The sequence below is a fragment of the Aulonocara stuartgranti genome (genome assembly GCF_965226115.1).
Source record: "Aulonocara stuartgranti genome assembly, chromosome: 23".
Lineage (NCBI taxonomy): Eukaryota > Metazoa > Chordata > Actinopteri > Cichliformes > Cichlidae > Aulonocara > Aulonocara stuartgranti.
The window spans coordinates 3,247,633-3,272,950 of record NC_138958.1 but is presented as its reverse complement, the minus strand read 5'-3'; the positions used below and the strand labels follow the sequence as shown (position 1 = coordinate 3,272,950).

At 40.2% G+C, this 25,318-nt stretch overlaps 2 protein-coding genes across 3 annotated transcripts in view; one reads left to right on the top strand and one right to left on the bottom strand.

Annotated features, from left to right (window-relative positions):
- The window catches only part of rxrgb (retinoid X receptor, gamma b), a 30,973-nt gene extending 26,721 nt beyond the window's left edge, over positions 1-4,252 (bottom strand). Inside the window, exon 1 of one of the 2 annotated variants that reach the window (XM_082522955.1) lies at positions 4,166-4,252. In XM_082522955.1, coding sequence (XP_082379081.1) covers positions 4,166-4,181 — 16 coding nt within the window. In that variant the 5' untranslated portion in view covers positions 4,182-4,252. The remainder of the gene's footprint in view (positions 1-4,165) is intronic. The other variant, XM_082522954.1, reaches the window with a different exon arrangement.
- A 382-nt stretch (positions 4,253-4,634) lies between these two features.
- atf6 (activating transcription factor 6) overlaps positions 4,635-25,318 on the top strand; it is a 28,953-nt gene continuing 8,269 nt past the window's right edge. The window contains exons 1-14 of the mRNA XM_082522942.1: positions 4,635-4,873; positions 5,945-6,033; positions 6,383-6,461; positions 6,725-6,822; positions 7,481-7,604; positions 7,886-8,089; positions 10,614-10,783; positions 17,690-17,875; positions 17,971-18,062; positions 19,553-19,702; positions 21,198-21,293; positions 21,381-21,483; positions 22,243-22,313; positions 23,088-23,199. Coding sequence (XP_082379068.1) covers positions 4,774-4,873; positions 5,945-6,033; positions 6,383-6,461; positions 6,725-6,822; positions 7,481-7,604; positions 7,886-8,089; positions 10,614-10,783; positions 17,690-17,875; positions 17,971-18,062; positions 19,553-19,702; positions 21,198-21,293; positions 21,381-21,483; positions 22,243-22,313; positions 23,088-23,199 — 1,674 coding nt within the window. The 5' untranslated portion in view covers positions 4,635-4,773. The remainder of the gene's footprint in view (positions 4,874-5,944; positions 6,034-6,382; positions 6,462-6,724; positions 6,823-7,480; positions 7,605-7,885; positions 8,090-10,613; positions 10,784-17,689; positions 17,876-17,970; positions 18,063-19,552; positions 19,703-21,197; positions 21,294-21,380; positions 21,484-22,242; positions 22,314-23,087; positions 23,200-25,318) is intronic.

Below are 25,318 nucleotides of genomic sequence, written 5' to 3'. Positions count from 1 at the left end.
GGTTGGGATAAGACAATGCCACAGAGCACTACAGAACATCATCCATCTCATAGCTCATCAATCTGGCAGACAAAAGATGAAATGTAGCTCAAAGTCCCTTTCGCAAAAGGGGTTTTCTCTTTGCTTAGAAGAGGCTTGTAGCCCAACTTTCTCGCTCCTTTTCACTGCTAAGTAAAGTTCTTCTCCTCATGGCCACAGAGGAGGAAAGTATGGCTGTCTTTTCATAAAACACCAGTGCATAATTACAACTGCACAAAAACCCAATCAAATATGTAGACACAATTTCAATATCAAGTGACAGATGTACTCAGTGGCAGCAAAATTATCTTTTAGGCATGAAAAGCCTGACTGGAAACATGCTGTTAACTCACTAAAGCATGAGGCCTCTGCCACATTTATAGGAATTTGTTTTGTGGTAAATGCTAATTAAAGCCTGCTGTCAAATAAATGACACCATCTACTTTTGGTTCCTTGATTAAGTTTACATTGTCTCATGGCCAGCGTGGGGCTCTTTGTTCACTCACTGTGGTCTTTGTTTTATTTATGTGTTTATTTGTTTCAGCAATACATTCCTAACAAGATACTCCTTTTATGAGTAAATGTAAATTTACTTATACAGCATTTAGATCCATGTGAACAATAGTGTGTTGTTTCACCTCTTTAACCAGCATGACAAATAACAAGAGCATCAGAATGTAACCACCAAAGCATTAACTGTAACAAATTACTGTAAACAACCAATAAATTGAGTATAGTAACGTGCTGTAATCAACTTTTTCTTCTTTTTCAGTCATCAAGTCATCTGACTCGAGTCTTGCTCTGTTGCTTGTTTCTCATCTCATCTGAGCAAAATCCTGTTAGAGAAATCATGGGCACCGTCTACATCATAGGTGTCAAACTCTGGCCCGTGGGCCAGATTTGGCCCGCAGCCTAATTACATTTGGCCCACGAAGCCATACCAAATTATTATTAGAGCTGGCCTACTGGTATTATACAGCTAATATATATATATATATTGTTTAGTATTAAGCTTTGCTTGTTCTATATTCAGTTTTTCAGCAAAACGTGTTTGAGTCCATAAGAAAAGATTCATTCTTATATCTGGAGGAATAAATATATTTCAATAAATATTAACGTTAGCCCGCGACTTTGTTCCAGTTTTGAATTTTGGCCCATTGTGTATTTGAGTTTGACACCCCTGGTCTACATCTTCCGTTATTGGTCTAAATGGAGTTTATTTAACCCTGTTTTCAAAAGTGTTTTGAGGAAGCAGTACGAGAGGAAACTTATCTTGCATTTAAAAAAAAGAAAATGAACTGAGAGACAAGAACACAGACTGAAAACCTTTTCTGCTTAAAAAAATGGCTTTTTTTCTACTTACTGATCTACAGTACAGTGAAACATCCTAAGCTAACCCTCGTTTTCCTTTATGTTGCTAGGGAAATTAGAAGCACTTACAATGATTTATTGAAATATGTTTCAATATAAATTGAAATAAAGTATATAAGGCAAAACCAGAGTTTATGCAATTCTAAAAGGCCTGAAAGTCAATATGTGGTATGACCACCTTTATAATCCACATGGCCTGAACTCTCATAGGCAAGCTTTCTTGTAATTTCTTTAAGTAGTCTTCAGGAAAAGTTCTCCAGTTTTTTGTTTCACTTTTGTCATCTTACATTGCTTCAATAATTTTTTGGCATACATCAGCCTTTTCTACCCATTTCCCTTCCTTAAGAATGGCTTTATGACAGCCACTTCTCCACTGAGACCATTTATGGTGACCCTTCAGTGAACAGTACATGGATGAGCTGAATGGCTAGCATCTCTCTGGTACTGATTTTTTTTTTTTGGTCCACTGTTCCTTTGTCCATTTTCCTCAGATTTAAGGAAACATTGCACACCATGCTGCAATAACAACCCGTTGTGCAATTCTAATAGCCAGTGGGAATTATTTTTATAGAGCAAAAGTACTATTTTATGTCTGTCAAGTTGTGCAGTCTTTAGCTTTTTTTTAATGAATTCAACTCAAGAGATGGAAACAAAGTATGTGTTTCACAGGCTGCTAATAGTAAAGTAACAAAGACTGGTTTCATAACGGGTTATTGTTTTATTCTAAGGGATTTTGTGAAGAATTAACAACAAAAAAAGCTTGTTGTGAGTGTGTTAAAGTGGGCATAATATTCAAATAACATAGTGTTCCTATTCTGCTGTGTGTTATTTATAGTGGCAACATACACTGTTTATATCAGCTGTTCATATTTGTATAAAATATATGTAACTGCTTTACCTGTCCCAAAATTACACAGGGCACCCTTAATTATCATCATTTCTACTCTGGTGTTCATTTAAAATTACTACGAATATTTAAAAAAAAATGTATTAAGTCTGTTTCAAACTTTAAAAAAAATTAGCAGAGCATCAGCATGAATGGTGCATTTCAGACAAAGGGAGGAGATGTGTTGTAGCAGCTTGTACACCAACAGCAGCAGCAATATGACCAAAGCCTCTAATCCATTTTACACAAATGTTCTGTTAAACCATTCAGCCAACATATCAGGTTAACCTGTTAATCTGCTCTTTGTGTCTAGCTCTCAGGGGCTTTTCTCACGATCAATATTATAAGTCCCAAACTGTCCACAGACTCCAAACAGACATGCTTGCATTGTTACCATAATCAAGACACCACAAAGTTAGCATTTTGAGTTCTGTTAATAGTAAAACCCTAGACTGGAACCATAGAGAACTATATCCTGCTAAGTAAACACAATATACTTTTAGACGTAGATGACCTCAATGTAAGTCTCCACCTTGAAGTATTAGGTTAAAACCAGTGGCTATTTCTTGTTGAGAGAAGCTTCAAACCAATCCAGCAGGGAATCAACCAGACCACCTCAGGTTAATCTCACTACGACCTGAAATGCCCATGAAGGATTAAGTCCAGTGTACACCTGCCGCTGATTTTTAGCACACAATGTCACTTAAAGTGACTGCGTTATTTTAAAATCACAAATTATAAACATAACTCTTAAGAGCTGATTAATTACCCGCGTTATTCAACGATACATAAATCTCTGATGCAGGACTGCTTAGAGTTTAGCTACAGAACTGATGACCCTTAACTTGTCCATATTTGCAGAGCACATTTTTAATGTCTTAACATGCTTTTTTTCCTTGTAAAATTGGAATGATTTTATATGATCTGATTTACGTCCACCTCTAAAAATAAAGTTTTACTTACAGAACTAGAAATAGGACTGAAAATGCACTCTAACATCTAGCAGAGTCTATGCGTGTCCAGCTATTATTGTAGCAGATATAATCTGTGTGAAGAGTTGTGTAGCTGTCAAGGTGTGTATGTGTGTTTTAAAAAAAAGCTTCACACCAAGATGAAATCTCTGACACTCAAGTACAGTTCACATCAGAATGGACCTGCACAGCAGCACAGAACCCCAGGAATTGGACAGAGTGGATAGATTCTGTCCATGCAATTCACACCTCCTCTGACCATTATTACAGCCAAGTTTGGTTGTCTTAAGAACGCTGCCCTATCAGTAGCTAGCTGGGGTAAAATGACCAGTCTAAACTGAGGAATCTGTCTTCAAAAAAATACCTTTATGTGTTTGTTTGTTTTTTTAAATTTCTCTCCCACAAAACTGACTCTGGCTTCAATAAGACCCAACATATGGGAAGTATCAGTGAAAATCTGGTCTGATTAGATATCACTTTTCACCTTATTTTTTGTGTTTCTGACAACTCTCATGTGACTACCATGTGCATGTGGCCTTAATGACTCATGGTGAAACATCATCATGTGCATGAGGCAAAAGGTTCCAATGCCTTGCCTCTCTGTCAAAAAAAGAGGGGGGAAAGCGAGAAAGCTGGCGGTGGATGTCAACTTAAAGTAAAGAACTTTAAACTAAGACGAATTACTGGGAAGAATACACTGGTGTCTACCACAAAGCAGACTGCGTTTTGTATATACACTTTGATGAACAAGATATTTTTGTCTCTTAAATGACCCCTTATGACCCCTTGCCAAAACATTACCTTTATTTAACCATATTCGGCCAATACAGGATTTTTTCGGTTTTTTTAAAACTGCAGAAATGCAGGTGTAGTCTTTAAAATTACTAGTTTGCTTTAGAACTTAACATAAGTGACTTACTCAACTTCTGCCTCATGATCTCAGCTCCTCCGTGTCGACAGAAATCAGCGTTTGAACACTAAACATTTCACGCCGTACCGTGGAGCCTGCAGTACGATCCTGCTGCCTAGTGGCGCAGTTAGGAACCACAAGCTGCGATGTAAATTTTCCAGCAGCATTAAAACGGTTGCAATTTGTAATACTTTTAGTGTCTTTGTTTAATGTCACTGTCGCTCTCGCATTGTTTGTTGTTGTTTTTGTTCATTTTTTCTTCCTATATATGTGTGTGTGTATTTATATATATACATGTCTTACTTGTAATTCTTTTAAGATCTCTTATTTTGCTTACTGTCATTTAGATAGCTATAACTCAGTCTTCTGTTCTGTGTATCTGTTACTTTTTTTCTGTTTTGAGAATCAGAGAGCAATAAAATAAATTATTACAATAAAATTCCCAGCTGCGCGCCCATGCTCGCTGCGCGACGGGTCCCTCGGCGGCACCCGTAGACTGACGGTAAAGTCAGACGTGTATCTAAATGGGAAGTTCATCCCTAAACAGCCGCTTGATCAACAGTGGTATGATCGCGCTTTGTTACAGTGTGATAATATACTAATGAATTCAAAAGAGGATGTCATCCGACTTAACGTTAGACTTCGAAAATCATCGGCAATACCCTGCGATGGATAGTGAGGCAGGCATCATCTCCATCGATCAGGAGGGAGAGTGGGGTAAGCAACAGCGGAGCTCACATATTCTAGAAAGACCTATAGAGAGAAGCAGTGTAGCTGACCCAGGATATCAACAGAGACAACACGTATAAAAGAGGAGTGTTTATAAGTCGGTTGTTTTAAAGACACAAGTAGGAGGTTTATGTGTTGTGCTTGTTGTCACACTCCTAAGTCTAAGTTAGCCATTTAGCATTAGCCATGATGCTGTGATGATGTAACAGCAGGTAATTGGAGTTATAACCAGCACTGTAACTGGAGACAGGGCACACTTCACACTGCATTGTCTGATCATTATTACAGATATGTAATACTAAATATTGATAATATATAAAGTGCACAACTTACCCTAAAAAAACAAAAACACGAAGATTGTAGATTTTTTTTCTCATTTTTACTGATTTATTTTAATAATCGCTTTTAAGGTCTCGAAAAGTACAACTTGTTAACAATTTATATATTTATTGTTATCTATTATTATCATTATTAATGCTATTTTTTATTAGGTTACTAATAATAGACTTGCTGTTTGCACTTACTTGTGTTTTATGCTGAATTGTGTAATAACCCGAGGAAGAAAATGTAGAAGAAACAAATAAGATGTTAAAAATGAAAGTGAAACAGATTTGTTAAAGTGTGACCATAATAAACTTGTTTGGCCTGTTAGAGTTTATGCTTTGAAAAAGACAAAAAACAAAGATACATTTTTAAGGGTACATTTTTTGGTGTTAGTAGTTTTGTCTGTAATTGTGTTATGCTGTGTTGTGCGTGTTGAGCATGCATGTTTTTGTGGCACAGTCTGAACTGTATTGATTACTTTTCCAAATTACACATTGCCTGTATGGGCTATTTATTGAATATGGCAGAACTAACCAAATACAGTAAATTTGATCATACCAGCTTGTCTCTTTTACTGGCAGTTAACCGCAAGAAAAAAGCAAAAGCCAAATGTGCCACTTACTTATTTTGAAGATATTTTTTGTAATTGTTTTGTAATTGTCTTCTTCAATAATCTCATGATAAAGATTTCTAATGGAAAGCAATTGTCTGTGTTCTGTTCTCATTGACATACAGACTTAAGCCTGTTCGATGAGCTGGAGAAACTAGGCGATGAGCTGCGGGATGCAGATGAGCTGCTTGAAGCTCTTGATAATGCTGGCTATGTGAGTAACTCATCCTCTTAATATGCAAATACACGGGGAAGTGAAAGATCAGCCCAGTGGAAATCTGAAAAAAATTGACTGTGTGGTGCTGAAGGTAGAGCCTAAGATGGCTACAGCCACATTTTGTTATGCAAGGATAGATCATGCACCAAAAAAAAAAAAAAAATTCCACCTACATCGTGCATGCAAAAAAAATACTGTAGACTCAAATAAATGTCCCAGAATTCAAACGTGTTTAATTTTATCAGCTATAAATGACACATTGATTGGATTTCCCTACATGCATTTGCTTCCATTCTGCTTTCTCAGGAAGTCCATTTTTTTCAAAACCATATGTTTGATTTCTCAGGCCAATGGTGTTCCAGTTCTGGACTTTGACATCGACATTCCTCCATGGAATGAAATGGATACATGCAGCATTTCCACAGGTACGTGGTGTCACACTGCAGCACAAAATAAGGACTATATAAATAAATCTAAAAGGGATATTACTCAGGGATAATATAGCTGTTTTACTACATGCATGTAACATTGGTGCGTCATTATTTTTCAAACTTGTCCACCATGCAGTAGGTTTAATGGTCCAACAATACAAAAGTATTGAATGGTTCAATACTTGAGAGACGCATTGGCTTATGCTGAATAAGACTCGCACATATTGCCCATTGTTTCCATGTCCTTGTGCATCCAGATGGTGAGGTGAGCGTGGACTCTCTGTCACCTGCCCACACTCTGAGCTCGGTGCCCTCTCCTGCCTCAGTGGAAGCTTTGTCTCCGTGTTCCTTGCAGGTAAGACACGGTTTTCAACTCTTTGTCCTTCCTGGTTTTTCTGCATTTGAATTTCATTTCCAATGCAAATTGCACTTTGTTTCACAATGTGATTATTTACATGCTTGCCCCTCCTTTGAGCAGTTGCAGCAACAAAAATTTTCATCCAGATGGCGTTCAAACAATGACAGCTGCTCTTTCCTTTTGGATGGTCATGCACACACTTGAGACACTTATTACCAAAAGCCTTAAACACCTTGTCAGATTAATAATTTGCCATCCATCTGAAATGTGCTCCAACGTCTCGTTAAAAACAGAAAAAAAGGTGCTGACAGCTTCAAGCATATTAGCATAATTTAGCAGGCAGATGTTTTCACAGCGTGTCAAAACAAGGACAAGGGTTACATCTTTTTCTGGCCTCAACACAGTCTGCACGCATTTGTCTGCTAAAGGAATCGTCCTGACTTCTCCAAGGACACATTTGTCTGCTGGAGTCTTTGAGTACTGATAAGGACTCTATCTGTTTTTATCTGGCGTGCCTTGAGCACACATAGAGTACAAATGGCTTCACAAATTAATTTATAGTGTCACGGGTGAAACGTATTTAAACAGTGATGTGACTACACTGATCATGTCCTTGAAGATACACGATCTAAATCTCATTTGTTTCTTCATTCAGGATGAGGCCCTGTCTCCACAATCGCAGCCGTCTCCTCTTTCAGTCTGCTCAGAGTCCAGTGGCTTTTCTGAAATCTCTTCCCCACCTCGAAAAGCTGCAAAGAGGACCAATCAGGTTGTACGAGGTGAGGCAGCTTCTGCCACCACACGTCTGCTAGCTATTCAGCTTTTCTCAATATTTAGATATTTGATTACTAAAACAGGGAAGATTTGCTATTTTTGCACCACAGTATGGGTTTGCAAAACTCTGGGATGTCGAGTCCTGAAAAAAAAAAGTCTTTTAAGAATAACTTATAACTGTAAATGCATATTTGTTTTCCTGAGCTTAGGATATTTATATGAATACCGTTTCCTTGTCTAACTACTTCCATCCCTGTCCTTTGACATATGCACACATGCACACCAGCCAAGCCAGTGCAGCCGGTCAAGAAGCCGATTCAGATTGGCCCAAAGGTTTCCATCCAGCCCAAACCACTGATTACAGCTGTGCCATTGGCTCAAGCAGCAGCTCCCATGCAGGCCAAGACAATCATCATCCAGCCCCTGCAGACCACTGTGCTCCCTGTGGTAAAACCAGCTCCAGTCAGCATCAAACCAGCACCCCCTGCAGGTCAGGGCTCACACTGCAACACATCAAAACATGCTTCTCCCTCCCTGCACTGTATTGCATCAGAATCAGAATCAGAATCAGAATCAGAATACTTTATTGATCCCTGGGGGAAATTATTTTTTGTTACAGTGCTCCATAAAAAATTTTAAGACAAGACAGACAATACGCTAACTAAGAATAGTACAATATATACATATATATACATACATACATACATAAGTCACTTATAAATAAATATTTGGAAAAGAAACATGTGTAGCTGTAGCAGCAAACAGTGTGTTAAGTGGATGCGTTGTACAGGGAGATGGCCACAGGCAGGAAAGATTTCCTGTGTCGTTCAGTGGTGCTTTTCGGTAATCTCAGTCTCTCACTGAACGAGCTCCTGTGACTGACCAGCATGTCATGGAGTGGGTGGGAGGTGTTATCCAACATTGTCTTTATCTTGGACAGCATCCGCCTCTCCGACACCACCTTGAGGGAGTCCAGCTCCATCCCCACAACATTGCTGGCCTTACGGATCAGTTTATTAAGTCTGTTGGCATCTGCGACCCTCAGCCTGCTCCCCCAGCATGCAACAGCATAGAGGATCGCACTGGCCACCACAGACTCATAGAAAATCCTCAGCATTTTCTGGCAGATGTTGAAGGACCTCAGTCGCCTCAAAAAATAGAGACGACTCTGGCCCTTCCTGTAAAGTGCTGTGGTGTTTTTAGCCCAGTCCAGTTTATTGTCAATGTGTACTCCAAGGTATTTATAGTCCTCCACAATGTCAACACTGACCCCCTGGATTGAAACAGGGGTCAAGTGTTTCCTGGTCTTCCTGAAGTCCACGATCAGTTCCTTGGTCTTTGCCACGTTGAGCTGCAGATGATTCTGCTCACACCACGTGACAAAGGAGTCGACCACAGCCCGGTACTCTGTCTCATCATCCCTGCTGATGCATCCAACCACCGCAGAGTCATCAGAAAACTTCTGAAGATGGCAGGTCTCTGTGCAGTGGCTGAAGTCTGTGGTGTAGAGGGTGAAGAGGAAGGGGGACCAATGCATTAGTCATATTAACTGGAAATTTGATATGTCTTACTCATAATACTTTGTAACTCATAATTTAGAGATGATATTCAGGATTATGTTGTCAGTGCTACTGAATCTTTTGTAAGCAATAATTTAATTGTTGTATCTTTGCCAGTAGGTGGTGCTTTAACAACAGTTTTTGCTCTGTGTGAGGCTGTTTCTCACTATTTTGCTTGATGATCAATACATAAGAATGAAATTAGACAGTAGATTATCTTAATCAAAATATGTCCATATTTGCCTAACATTTGGAAAAAAATACGCTCTTTTTAAATCATTATTTTTTAATAAATAGCCGAACAAACTTGCTTTCTAACCAAAAAGTGAGACTGTTTATGGGCTGCTATGTGTTTCGTGCATTAGAGTCATTATTGCTGTTGTTTCTTTCTGGTTTAGCCTTTCTGGGTGACCAGTCAGGCCCTCTGTGTTTGTTACATCAGCAGCATCTAAGCCAATGTAAATAGTTATGTCATTGCTTGGGTCCCAAATGGGTGGAGCATCTGACCTCTCTCGAAGTGAATTTGAACTTGGCTCCGCTGTCTGCCTTGTAACGGCCAAGATGGCAGATGGTTAAGGCCAAGACATTCAAATGCAAAGCCCCAGATGGAAATTTATTCAAGCGTGCTCAGTGCTATGAAGGGTATTGTTTTATGAGCTCATCAACATTCACAGCTGAGGAGTAAACCTCCTCAGCAACGGGACGATTTGAAAAAGGAAAGAAAGGAAATGAAACTGTTTATTGATTATTTTCCAACAAACAAACATGCTGAACCAAACGTTTGACGTTTTTTTTTTAGGCCTATGACTTCTTACACATGGTGAACTTGGGCGCAGGACTTGGTGTTGGCACTGCACACATTCATTAGCAGAACTGGCAAACGCTTGCACAATTAGCATTGACAGGTTTAGCATTAAAGGGGAAGGTGGCAGGGTCAGCTTGATGAGTGGTTCCTGGCACACCGCTCTGGGAGGCTTCTGCATTAGTAAGACCTTAATTTATAGTGACAGTCTTGCATTATGTTTTCCTTGTTTATTGCATTTGAGCTATGTTGTACTTCAAGTGTGGGGACACGTGCACATTTATGTCTGTTTAAGCTGATAAGCATCACAAACCTATCACGGTGGAATGTGCAAGTTTAAGACCATGGGTCAAGATGGCAAACATCTTCTCCACCTGTAATTTAACAAAAAAGTCCTGTTAAAGAGAAGGAGGTGTATGTGGGTCACCAGAGGCAGGGAGGAGTTTGGAGGAACCTGCATCTGCATCATTTTTACAGGGCACATTGGGCTCATCTTTCTTTTGTGTATTGTCACTGTACAAGACGAAGGCTGGATGAAAAAATAAATGCGAAAGCAAAGTAATCTTCATTAGTCTATGTTAATCACACAATAAAAATATGATTAGCGTGGTTAAGACCTTTAATTTGAAAAAGCCTGTGTGTCTCTCTCTCAGGTCACCCTCTTTTGCTGTCTCAGCCAAGCCAGCTACTGCAGATCCAAACACCACAGGCCATCTCTGGGAGCGTGGTCACTATGCCAGCACTCAGCCAGGACTGGTCTGTACCCGTCGCTGCTCCACCAGTGGTTTCGGGCACACTTTTGACCCCATCCTCAGAGGATGATGTGAGTTCTGAGCATTCTCTAAGAATCTTCTTTTATGAGAGTTTCTATATATCACCCAACACTGAGATGTTACCACTTCTGGTTTAAAAGCTCTTATCCATAAAATATACAGGGAAAAAAAATTCTTTCTTATTTTGTGTGTCATGATTATTCATCTTTCTCTGTATGCTGACTGTTAACTTGTTTTTGTGGGGATTTGTTGGGTGTTTACTCTAAAATCAGGTGCATTAAATGCAGGCACATGTGGTGATATAAGTATAAGTAGTATAATTCTTATTTGTTCCACTTTTCATAGACAGGTTACAAAGTGCTTTACAAACTATACAGAGTTGGAGTTAAAAGTAAATATAAAATTAAAAGAAAGCACCGGAGTAATATATCTGATTATCGTTCAGAGCAAGTTTACCAAAATAAATAAATAAATTACAAGCTTGTAAAACATTTTTATTTTTACCCTGTGTGTTTTAGAAGCATGCAGGCCTTTAATGAGTATTTCAACGACAGTGGAGGAGTATCTTAAGGATAGGTAGGATTTTTAAGCTCACGAAACGCTGTGATGGTCGTAGTCTTTAATTTGCTACCTAACTAGCAATGTGCCCAAGTTATTCACAGGAATAAATGGTGCCTTCAACACCTGTGTTTGTGTGCGCGTGTGTGTATCGACATGCAAGTACTTGCCTGTGTGCGCTTGCATGGAGCAGCATTGTTTTGCATCGTGAGTGTATCATGCAGATCAGTACGCTTGGGCAACGAATCACCAACCTTCCCATTAGGAGACCACCTACTCTATCTCCTAAACCACAGCCACCCCTAAGAAGTTAAAACAGAAGAAAACTGTTCCTTTTGTCTCATTTTGCACCATTATACATAGTATGAAATGTAGAGAATCACATTCTTTCTTTGTTGTGCGCAGGGGCCGAATAAAATGTTAACAACGGCCACCATTTGTGACCACAGACCACACTTTGAGAACCGTGGCTTGAGACCACATTATGATCTGAAAGGAATGATTTTCACTTTGACCTTAGAACTGAAGAAGCTTCTCGGATGAGAGGTGAAACATCTTCAAGCAACTTAAAGAAGTCCAGACGCTTTTCTTTGCAAGCTCCTTTGATTTTCACTTTGTAATCAGAGATAAATCTTAAGGAATGCTGCAGAGCACTGAGACGACACAAACATGTAAAAATACAAATAGATGATGAGTGGTTTTTTTTTAAATTTGCTACAGTAGAACAGATTAGTTTGAAAAGGACGGGACATTGCTTTCAGTATTAATGGCAGAGGGTGTATTCTTTCGTGTGATGCGTTCAGGGGTGATGCCAGGACAGCTGCGCTTTCCCCACACGCATTCGTTTCTCCCTGGTTGATTTTTACGACAGCGTATACATGCAACCGAGGCCCCGTTAACTGCAGCAGAGACTGCCCCAGCAATTTAAAAGACATAAAGTAAACTTGTAGTATTTTTTATTGTTTATGGCACATTTTCTTGGTCTCTTCATAAAGGGTCACCAACTTTTACAAGTGCTTGTCTTATTTTGTGTGGGCATGTTTGTCGTGATCTTTTAAAGACCTGAGGCTAGCGACTCGCTGGGACTTTTAGCAAATTCGCTGTTGTTTCGGGCTTCGGTCTCCAGCACAGCAGTTACTCATGTCTTGTTCTCATCTGACCTTTATTGGGTTGAGAAACATGTTCTCACTCTGTCTCCTCTTTCAGACTTGTTTGTTTTGTTAGCAGGACTTCCACATTCCCAGCATGTCTCCTTAGCATTAGGCTGAACAGCAAAGTTGCAAAATTGAAAAGTTAACACATTTTGAACCTTTGTTAATTATGGAAAACCATGTGTCACATTTGTGGAATGTCTCTAAAACCATGTGTAGTGATTTCTGTGGTGACAGTGGGAAAATGTATCCAGATTTCTGCTGTTATTATCTCATGGGGCAGTGATATATGTGAACATGGAAAAACAGTTCACATCATCTTAATTAATATTAACTTGGTTAATCGGGTAATTTAAAAAAAAAAAAGATTCTGAAAAGCGTCTGGGTTTGTTGTGTTTTTTTTAAAATAAAATGTAATGGTTGACCTCTAGCTGTAAAAGCCGCCCACCCCTAAAAGGGCGTAGAGGAACTTGTCCAATTATCGCGGGCATAATTCAGTCAAGAGAAGCACTTTTTGCGCCAGACATCGAGAGAAATGTCGAAGAATTCCAAACCTCAGAGGCCAAAACAAATACTCCTCTCAGCCATTTGTAAACCCAACCAAGTCAATAAAGTTTATAATAGGTGATTAAAAGAAAGGGTCTGTAAACATTTAATTGTGAGCAGGACAAAGAGATCCAAAGTTTTGAAGTTCACCTTATTTACCAAGAGAAAAAGGTAGTGGAAATTTAAAAAGCTCATCTGAAGAGCCTTTTAAAGGACAACTGCGGCAGTTTTTACACATTTTTGTTAAGGATGGAATGTTTTTATATTTAGAGCAATTTCAATGGAGTTGGTTGTTTCTGTGGCACAACAAGGAGAATGTAAGAGGCTCGACTCTTCGTGAGAGAGCACTGCAGCTGCGTTCACTCATCGTGGTTTGGCTGCAGCAGAGTGGTGGACTTGATAGGCTTGTGGATGTGTAAAATGCCTGTTAAAGATGGCATGCTTGTGCCAGGTGTTGCTGCATGTTGTACAGTAAGTCTGTGTGTGTGTCGCTGATTCTGGTCTCCACAGTGCTGTATTTTGGCCTGCGTAAGCCTGGATGTTAAACGGCTGCAAAGGATTACATGCTTCAGACAGGTGTTGTGCAGTGCGACAGCTGTAAATAGCCATCAGGGATTGGGTCAGTGTAGTGTAATGGGCTCCCAAATGGCAAGGGATTTAGATGTATGTGAGTGTGTGTTTGTGTGCATGTGCATGCATGCAAGGGAAACCAATCCCGTCTGAAATTGCAGGCCTCAACAAAGGTTCCCATTAGTAGGATGGAAGGATTTACAGGGGTGGGCCCCAGGAAGGCCTGGTGGTCCCTGCGTACAGCTAACTCAGATATTTAGGCATGTTTAACTTCTTTTCATCAGAAATATTTCTAAAGCTGGACAGCTGAGACTGAGCTTGATTAAAAACATTGAATCCACTCGCTGGCCACTTTTTTTAGGTATACCTTTCTAGTACTTGGACCCCTTTTTCCTTCAGAATGGCCTTAATTCTTCATGACATGGATTCAACAAGGTGCTTGGACCTATTCCTCTGAGGTTTTGCAGCAACATCACACAGTTGCTGCAGATTTGCTGGCTGCACTTCAATGTTGCAAATCTCTTGTTCCAATACTTTACGTCTCAGACTTAATCCGTTAGATTGAGATCTGGTGACCGTGGAGGCTTTTTGAGTAAACTGAGCTCATTGTCATGTTGAAGAGCCTTGTACCTAATTCTATTGGAAGCAGCCATTGTAAGATGCATACACTGTGGTAAAAACATGTTCAGTAACAATAGTGTGGTAGGCTTAGGCATTCACACTTGGTACTAACAGGCCCACAGTGTGCCTCTGGCCTCTGACATTAACAGGGCATTTCCACCCAGAGAACTGGCACTCACTGTTTTTTGGACCATTCTCTAAAAACTCTAGAAATGGTTGTGTGGGAAAATCCCAGTAGGTCAGCAGTTTGTGAAATACTCAGAAGTCACTTAAATCACCTTTCTTTGCCATTAGCAGTTGAAGAAAGTAGGCAGTGAGTGAATAACACATGAACACTTAACTTAAGACCCCTTTTTGTAGTCTCACCGTCCAAGCACTGTGCACTTCACACTGCATACTGCTGATGGGGAAAAATAGTAGTAGCTGTTATATTTTTTTCAGAAGCACAGCACGGTTAATCGCTCACTGTTTATATATAATTCCAAAATTTTGTCCTTAAACTGCCAGAACTCTGATCCAGGGTTATTATAGTAACTAAACTAAAATTGATGTGTTCATTGAGAGTCAACTGAGTTCCAAAGGTTCTACTGCCTGTACTAATTTTCCTAAATCTTGCCTCTGGCTCATGCCCTCCATACAATAATCATTACTAACTAAATTAAAACTAAACATTTTTAAACAACAAAAAATCAACCGCCTTTCGCCCTATGACAGCTGGGATAGGCTCCAGCGCCCCCCGCGACCCTGAAAAGGATAAGCGCAAGCGAATGGATGGATGGATGGACAACCAAACACACTCTGGAAACGAAGTGAAACTAAACTGAATTAATAGACTTAAAGAAGTCAAAACGAAATAAACAAAAATCACATTAGAAAATACACAACATAATAATGATCCACTCGCATCCTATTAGCAAACTTTATGGCTGAAGTAGGTTCATCATTCTGCTTGCTCTTTGCTCAACATATTGCAACCACATTGGCTACGACAGATCTGTAACTCATCACCTCTCTCTCCCGGCTTCCTCCTGCATTAGCAAAGATGTTTTCTTTGTTGGTACTGTGCGCATCCTTTCAACTGTTGGGGGACTTGTGATCTCGGCGACTGTCTGCGTCACGCTCGACTGAAATGTCACCTATGGAAACCATTTCACAGTTATGAGGGTTTATGACTCACAGTAAAATCATGAAACATTTACACCCTGACCCGTTAGAGGAAGCCACTATCATCTGGATAGATTAATGGTTAATCACAAACTTCCTTTTGGAATAATCCTTGAACTGTTGAACTGAATGAGGGGTTCCTTACTTGCATTGTGGTGATCAGACTCCTGTATGCTTTTCTCTCTTCACCCATATTCATCTGTTGAAGTGCTGTTGACCAGGAGTTGGGATGATCATGCAATTAGATGCATTCACACGGCGCTGATCAGTAAACCAACAGCTGTCTGCAGCTGTTGCTGTATGAGCTGTGCTTTGCTAATGGGCATTTTCCCCCCTTGTTTGCATTTCCCACTGGCATTCAAATAGTTTGAGTGTGAACAAGTATCACTGTTAGCCTCTCAACCCGCCAAGCTTCTTGAGAAATGCCACTCAGCCCCCTTTTTTTTGCCCCTTGCCCCACATCTTCCTCCCCAGCCTCATTGTGGACGCGACGTGAAGTTCCCCGTGCTCTTCACTCCCTGGTAACTGCTTACTTGCAGTGTTCCCAGGCTCGGGCTAGTGGCACGGCTCCCAGACCTCGGCTGGGAGACAGAAGAGTTTCTCAGGAGACAGAACACAAATACAGGGATCCAAATAACTTAATCACCAGCGGGGCTATTAGACCCTGGATCTTAGAGACTTACCCTTAGGAGGACGTTTGTGTTTGGAGAAGAGGGGCGGCGAGATGGCTGGGGAGTGGGTGGACAATGAAGGTGTTTGGGTAATCTGTGCCACTGGTTCTGCTAATTTGAGAGAGGTCATGTTAACATATGCACTATTTGGGTTAGCATGCGAGACTTTGATTTCAGTTCTCATCTTACTGACGTCAAGTGGAAAGAATCTAACAACTTGAGCGTGTCTTTATTTATTTATTAATTTGTTTATGTTGATATTTTTAAAGTCTTGATTCACACAAACGCCTCAGATAAACAAATCTGAACTGAAAAAAATGCCAGAATTGTATTTATTTATTTATAGTTTACCTTGAGAGTTAAAACAATAGATGCTGGCTGTGGCCGTTCTTATGTTTCCACATTTAGACCACTAACATATAAACTGTTTCTGTGTTTATGTGCCTGATGTGAACCCATTTATCAATGAGTGACACCTTTTCTAAACACACATATAGAATAGAAGCATTGCAGGTGACCTTTTATGCCCCTAGACGATCCTGGTGTAAATATTTTACTTAAAGCATACACTTAAGGGCTCTTTGGAGCGATGTTAATGCCAGGATTTGCTGAAGAATTGTCATTAACCTTACAATACATCCTTAATGTGTCTGTTTATTATTCTATCACTGAGGTAAACTAGAGCACCAGCAACAGAGGGAGTCTCTGGGTGAGAATAACACAGTCGGCACCGGCTTTTATGTTGGGTTTATCTTTCCTGCTTCCATTTATTTTCTGCGTTTCCTGTGATTTCTTTTTTCTCATGCCAATCTCTGCAATTCAAACCTCTGCCTTCTCCCACCTCTCCTTCCTCAGTATTTTTCAATATACCTCATGTGTTCCAAGTGTTAATGAATGAGTGTTGGTTCAAGAAATGGACAGAGCAGATGTCGGAGCACATGTATGTGAAATGAAATGGCAGTAAATACAAATGAATATAACATACGTCTTTAGAATTGACTGTAAAATGATGTTTAGTTTCCCAGAGACGCTGTGGTCAGAGTAATTATGTTTATGGGCAGTTTTTTTTGTTTTGTTTTTATTTTGTGTGGTTTTTTTTGTTTCTTTTTTTGTTAATCCCATCCTCGGTTCTTGTTTGGACTTGATGGTCGACGTCACTGTGAAATCACAAAGCACACGTTCACACGCTTATTTCCCATAATTATCAAAAAAAAATACACTCGAAAGATTAAAGATCAACTACTCTGGGAAATAATAATGTTTTGCCAGCGGTATTCAGCATGATCACTCTGGAACAGAAAGTAAGTTCTGTACCGGTGGTGACTCAGTAGAGATGTAGTGATTGAGTGAATCTCCTCTGATGCTGTATTTATGATGTCTGTAATGCATATTGGATGAGACAGCCGTAACCTAACTTTTTGGAAGCACGAGATGTTTCTAGTTTTCTCCTCATTCCCAAGACACTTTTGGATCATTTTACTAAAAACAACTGCTCATGTGATTCAAAAGACTTTTTATTTAAGTCAGAAGAACCTGTGGTCTGCAGTCCAACGGGTGGCTTAGGAAGTAACTGCTTCTCTTTCCTGTTTGGAGTCGAGGAAGGATAAAATATTGGCGTAACTTCAATAATAAATGATGTCCTTGTTTCTGTTTTTTTCTCACATTCCCACTGTAGTCCAAGTTGTCCCAGAGACAGCAGCGCATGATAAAAAACCGCGAGTCAGCATCCCTGTCTCGGAAAAAGAAGAAAGAGTATTTGCTTTCGCTGGAAGCTCGCCTGAAGGTGGCGCTGTCTGAGAACGAGGTGCTCAAGAATGAGAACGGCAACCTAAAGAAACAGCTGGAGGGCCTTCTGAGCAAGGTGAGATATGACCAGCGCTTCCCTCACAGTACAGGCACATGTGCACGTGTTGGAAGTCGTTTTTACTACAATGGGTTTCCTCGCTTTCTCTGCAGAACACAGTGCTGAAAGCAACAGCACCCAAAAGGAGAGCGGTGTGCCTCATGGTGGTCGTGGTGTTCCTCGTTCTTAATGTTGCACCAATGAGGTGAGCGTGGGACACTGAACAGATGAATGCTTTCACTTGCCATAAAAAGTCATTTGATACAGTGATCGATGGCTGAAATTCAATTCAAACCAAATGAGTGCTGATGACGCTGATATTGTCAGGCTGCATGAATATTTCTGCCATGATTATTGACTGAATAGAAATGGGAAGCCCCGTGACTCACAGTGGGAAGCACGCCCTACATGTAAGATATTATGCAAAAAACGTTTTCCTTTTCAGACGATGTCTTCAACTTTTTAACCGCCCCACTCCCTCAAAACGAAGAAAAATCTCTTTTATCAAGTATATTGAACAAAAAGTAAAAGGTGATCATCGGTTGAGCTAATATTTGTGTATATTAAAAGTCATTGACTTTGCATGGTAATACTTTTGGGGGTTTCCCCGTAAGACTTTACTACTATGCTCTGGAGCCAAGCACCAGAGCATAGTACTGAGTAGTATGTAGTCCATTAATGCACATGCTATAAAAGCCCACCTTTATCCTGACCAAAGCCAATCTCTTGGAAAAGAAAGTGGCGATTAATAGTTCATATGTGCCGTATTGTTCTTGTGTGTACAGTTCAGTCCTCTGATGTTGCTGCCAGAGTTTATAGGACTTCTTGACTAATGGATGAATAACTCTCAAAACACTGTGATGGGCTGGGGCAAAAGTAAACTGTTACCACTTGTGAAAGTAAAATAAAATCATTCTGGCTTCAAACATAAGAAAGAAATGCAAAAAGCATTTGCACATGGTCATTTTTCTTATCTCTGCTTGTAATATTAACAATTGGGACAAATTGTAATGAGTTATATAAAACTACACCAAAGGGGGGGGACTTGATTCCTCTCAGCTAGCAGATGGAGGGGTTGTGTAACTCAAGAGCGCAGTTCACCTCCAAGTATATTGAAAAATTTTCTGTTCTCATTTTATAAAAATGTTTATTTCCTACTGGGAATTTCATTCTCCACGAGGATCCAAGCATATCTTTTCTGGATCTGAAACTTCTCTTTACTAAAATCCACTTTTTTCTTTCCTTTTTATCTAGAGGTTAAACATGGAAACATGCGAATGAGTTTGCTTTTGCGGTTGCATTCACAGTATCTGAAGTGTGTGTGAGCCTCTACCTGTGCTCACATCTGTGGCTTTTTGTGTTTGGGCTCTCCTCTGGAATGTAAAAAATGCCCGCTTTGAGGTTAGATCCCTTTGAAATGAAAATGCCACACAGCGTAGTAATACCACTCAAAGTAACTGTGTGTATTTTTGCTTGTGTGCATGCGCCCTTTGGGTAGTGCAGTCGAGATCAGAGTTCAGATTCTGCTCATGGCTAAAAACAAAAATCCCTCCTGTGCACAGGATGTGGGTCACGTGCATTTCAGTCCAGCACCAAGTTCTTTTTTTTACATTTCTTTTCTAACTCAAGTGTCCTGATTTTACCTCACCTGCGGGTTTTTTGTTTTTCTTAACTGACTTTTTTCTTTGTCATCAGTCTGTTTCAGGGTGGCCCGGGCTCTTCGCTCGAAGTTGCTTCCACGCAGCACAGTGGCAGACACCTGTTGGGTTTCTCACCAGAGGCAGAAATTGAACGCCTGATGGGTCCTGACACTCTTGGCAGCAGGCCGTCTGAGATGGGCGACAGGTAATGAGCTAAACCCCCTAACTGCCTTCACAACAGCATGTTTATCCAGTATGTAACTAGACCAGGATGCACCTGTGCTCAGTCTGAACCGGTGAAGCTCATTAAGGCCCATGTAAACACAAGTGGCAGCTGATCACCTACCTTGTCCAAACAGCCGTTTGAATGCCTCCAGCGTCCTTGCTGTAGTCTAGTAGTTGCGCTTTGAACTGCAAGGTGAGAAATTGGGGTCAGTTCTTGTTTGACAGAAAGCTGTATATTGTTAATAGTTTATTTTTCTATGTGCTTATGTATATATTCTTTGTTTTTTCTAAATGCACTCCAGATCCTGCAGTTACATTTGTAAATTGCATGAATAACATTCCTGTTTGGTACCATACCTGACTCCCCATGTCATGAAAATTATGTTTTGCAAGGTGGTCAAACATCTAACGTCTCCAAGGCATCCTGCGTTGTGCGTTAGATCTCTGCCTAGGCTTTGTCACATGTTAATGCAGACTGTTCTTGTGTAGTATCAAGTTTCTCAGCAGCATTAAACACAGCGCAGGCAGGAAGGAACACATTAGCCTTTGCAAAAGGGGTGACAGCACCAAACCCAGCAGTGAGAAGAATGATTGGGGAGATATGCGATCTAATCTTAGGGTCCCACTGAACAGGAAGCTGCTCATGTGCTTGAAGGTTAAAATGGGCCCCTCTTTTAAACTTACTATCAGGCCTCTTTGGTCTGACATGTTGTCTCATGGAACCATTTCCAGGACATTAAGAGACGGGAAAATGAGGCATAGTCAACAAATTGGCTCACGTTGGTGAGGCCCAGGGGAGGGATTACATCGCTGACTTACATTTTTCTTAACAAAGCCCCGCACAGGTGGGCACTTTCTTTGGGTAGTCTACATCGGCACCTCGAGAGTTACATTCACTCTCTGTAACTCTCCAACCAGAGTCAGGGAGTAAAATCTGCAGAGTAAAGTCAGGAGGTGCTGCGTGGTGCTAATCATTTGAACTTAAATGTGGTAACGTTTGATTGTTTTCATCTGTCTGTGCTCAGAGTCAGACTATATGTGACCATTTGGGTGGCAGTGCTCAACTCTGTAGCATGTTTATGATAATTGTGCGCAGGATTTACAGCAGCATGCGTCGCTGCACTCGCCCCTTTGATGCAAGTATATGTCTTCATGCATGCATTCAGCGATTGGATCACTGCCACCTCTGCACATGTTGAGCAAAAGGAACCAAAAAAATTTTTTTATTAGTTCCTAGTGTAATTATCACCACATTAAAGCCAAGATGAATTCCAATTTGGTGCCACTTTGTTCCCTGTTACTTATTCCACCATGGGTACTTTGCCTGCAGTGAACTGCATGCAGCCGTATTAGTTCTTGCTCTTTATTCACAATATTTTTAGCAGGTTGACGTAGATTTTTGAGTATCTTAGTGGCTGTGCAAAGATTTGGCTCTTTGGTTATTTCACATCTCTGTGCTTTTTATTCTGTTTTAGATCTGAAGATAAAGCCCTGATGGTGGTAAAGGATCCCATCTTTGTCAGACCGTCTCCGCCCTGCCAGCCTTCTGTCAACAGGACCAAGTGCATTGAGTAAGTAACTTTATTTCATATACAGCTTACTGTCCATATGTTTCCCCTCATGCTAAAATGCAAAGACGCACTGTGTTAATTTGGCAGGCTGGCCCATGAGTTGAGGGGTTGGGTCCACCGTCACGAAGTTCAGCAGACCAAATCGAGACGAGAGAATAACAGCAACCACAAACCCACCAGGACGATTCTGGTAAGTCACAGCAGCGTGTTTTGCAAAACAGTAAAACGCACGTAATGGTCCGTGCACAAATTTACGTGATATTTGCTGCTGGCAATACATATTGCAAACTAAACCTCATTTGGATTTCAAGCCATTCCACTTTAAAAGTCTCTTGGCAACCCAGAGCCTGTCTTTCACCACTGTTTCACCTCCAGTCACACCTACCCCTTTTTCTGCCTCTCGTTTCTCTTTATTGGGCTGAATTTAATCCGGCAGCCCTGAGAAAGTAAACATAACACTTAGAGGGGAGCTATGGGATTAGTGCCCCCTGCTCCTTTTTTCCATATTTTTTCTTTTTTTTTCAAAATCTGTCACAGCAGGTCCAGTCTACTAAAGCCAACCATCTGCCCACTTCATATATACACACATTGTTCTTATCTGTATTAACAGAAAAGGTGGAGGTGTTTATTGCCTGTCTGTATTCAGCTGTTTTACCCTTTCGGCCTTTGGAGTTGAACAGTAAATCTGCTCACTCTGATGTAACATGTGCCTGTGGATCACCACCTGAGTCTTTATTTCTTCATGACAGCTGTAAAATTTCTGAACGAGATGTAATTTATCAGGAGAAAACCTTGACACATGTGTGTGTGTGTGTGTGTGGATCTCTAGGAGTTTTGAAAGGATAGTCTGCTTTTATGTAGGCAATACTGTTTATTTTTACTGTTCTCTTTCATGGGCATTGATGTGGTTGCACAGATTATAGCTAATTGTCTGGTTTTTCCCTGACAGAAAACAGGAAATAAGGAGGACGAAGGCAGCCAGATTGTGACGGTTCAATACACAGAAACTACTGCGGAAAAGTAAGTAAAGGCCGGCTACAGAAAATTTCAGGTGTTTGTGTTTTGTTTTAATGAAGGTTGATTAGTTGATGCACCTGTAGACATAATAACCTGCCATGTTTTGGTGTTTTAGTAGAATTTGACCAAAGCGTTGCTTTAAATAGAAACTGGAGCGTTTTTGGCATTTGTCCCCTTTTTTTATATTTTACAGTTTTATAATATTCGATTTATGATGCAGTGATTTTTAAAGGATGACCCTTGCACACCGCTTTAGAAGTTTGGCGATGAACGAGAAACTTTTCTGCTGCACAGTTTAGATCACACAGATGGTGTCAATGGCTTTTTGGCGCTTTTAAATCTGGCTACAAAATATCTGAGTTCATAGGAAAATGAAAGAAAATCACTTTCAGAAGTTAACCTCTTTAAGGCCAGATGAAAAAAACATAACACCAAAAATAGGAGGAAGTACTCAATGCTGCAGTGAGATAGCGAAGTAGCAGTTTTTAGGCTTTACTTTGTGCTCCAGCAGCAAATTACTGGGCAAGTCTGTTATACTGAGGCACAGACCACTGGGATGTTTTAGTAGTTGCTGTTTGAGTTGGTGTTTGAACAAGCAGAAATCAAATAGGACGCTGTGATATAAATCATATAGTTGAAATATGGATATATTACAGATTATCCTACATTTACTATCTGCAGTTAATTACAAGTATGCATGCTTGAATGTTTGTAGGTTTCATTGCTACCATATTCCTCTGACGAGTGTTTTCATAATTATCTGCGTTTCTTCCACAGGAGTCCTGGCAGTGAGCTGCAGGTGTACTACGCCCCTCGTCACACGTACACCGACTTCTTTGATGAGCTGAACCGCCGCGGCGACACCTTCTATGTCGTGTCTTTCCGTAGGGTAAGTTTGGACTTGTTTCTAGCTGAGGTGAATGGGGGAATTAGGCACATGAAGCAAAATGCAGCTGGAAGTTTTTACACATCAACACTAAACCGATTTCATTCTGTTTGAATCTGGTCAGATTTGTGATTAAACCAAAATTAAGCAAGGGATTCAAATTTAGTGCAATGTCTCTCTTCTTCAGCAGAGAGGTTTCTTTTGAACCAAAGGCCAGTTTTGAATTTGCAATATTTGTTTATACTCAAATATTACTGTCAGTTATCTTGATCTTTATTAATTGTTGCGCATTTGAGACTAAGTGCCAGGGGGGTACTGGTTATTACTGTTACCTCACAGCAAGAAGCTCTGCTCAAACCATTCTGTGTGGAGTTTGCCGGTGCCGGTACGGGCTTCCATCGGCCATTCCAGTTTTCTGGAAAGCGTGCTTGTTTGGTTTTATTTGTTTTAAATTGGCCTGCAAGTTTATAGAACAAAGCACTATATAAATGTATGGTTAAATGTGGCTTGTAGTCTTATCTTGATGATATTCATATCTGCCTTTCATCCCTTCGTTCTAACCAGGAAAAAGGGAAATTAGTTTGGTTCACGGTAAACTTTTTGCTTTGAGTTTTACAGGAGTTTTATTCTTTGCCATCTCACTGAACAACAAAAACGCACAGCGGCTTCCAAAGTGATAGCGCTGAGATATTATTAAATTTGCTATCAAAAACTCTTTTGAAGCTGGAAAACACCTTTTTGTTCTCTCTTTTCATTTTTTTCTTTTTTCTGTGGTTGGTGATAATTAAGCTGGACTGAGTCTAACTGGAAAGGCTAAGAATGTTCCTGCTCTAGACTGCTGGATAATCTCGGTGAAGGTAAGCTCAGGGTTAGTCAGGGCGGTGAGAATTTTGACATATGTATCCAAAGATCGAGACACAAAGGTTCGGCTTTAGGTTGGCATAGTGACGACAAGGACAAAGGGAACAATGGTGTACCCGAGGTGAAGGTCTTTGCAGGTCAAGTAGCCAGCCTTTAGTTTGTAGCAGCTTTGTGATGCAGGGGGAGGAGGGTGGTCTGCTTTCTCCAACTTCGTGTCAGAAACCATTAACATTACAGGTAATAATCTCTCTCCCTCTCTCTCTCTTTTTAACTTTCATTCACAAAAGTTTTTTGGCAAAAGGAAACTTTGTGGATATTTTACAAACAATTGAATAGTTCAAACGTAAATTTAGGGCAGCTTTTTAGTTTGATTAACCAGTCATTCCTTACAAAAAAAAGGCATTAAAAAGACAGAAAATAACAATAATGAAGCGCTTCAGTGGATTTGTTAGATTTAGGAATTTGTTTCTTGGATTTTGAACTCTTTAAAGGTGAATTGCACTTTATTCAGGTGTTTCTCTTACACTTGCATTTTCCACATTTTAGCCCGTTCCTCTTCTTTCTGTGTGTTATCTGATCTTATCTTGATTTTATTCAACTGGAGATAGCATTCAAAAATACTTTTTTTAATGAATATGACAAAAACATAAGGACGAAATGATAAATAGACACTTCATGTAAAGTGTTTTAGTTACAGGCCAGTCATTCACTGTGACCTTCTTTTAATTCTCACAGACCTCGTTAGCTTTTCTCTCTCTGTTTATTTGCCTGTATTTGGTTTCCTGGGTTTCGGGGTGTGTGTGTCTGACAAAGCAGGAATGCTTTTTCTTTTTTTTTTGCTCCAGTTGGTATGATGTTATTACAAGACTGCCAAAGTTCTGGATTAAATTGTTTATATTTTAAAGCCAGTCACAAAATTTTTGAGTTTTGTCCCTTGAGACAAAAGTATTTTTTCATTATGGTCTGTTCTTGCACCTTCCAGCAGTTGAAGTCACTCTGTACAGTATGTACAGGTCACGTTTCGATCAAGGCAGCTTACGGCCGTGCAGATGCGTTACCACCTGTGTCTTAATTTAGGTAGTAAATGAGGTAAGACGATGGAAAACACAACTCTCAGCGAGCTAAAGAAAGAATCGTCCAGGTGTGTCTTACTCTGCCGTCATTGTGTGGCCCTGTGTCACTTCTGATGCTGTTGTGGCGCCTGTGGCTTTATGTAAGTGTGCATTGGGGCGACGTGATGGAAACACTGCCAGCTTTCAGC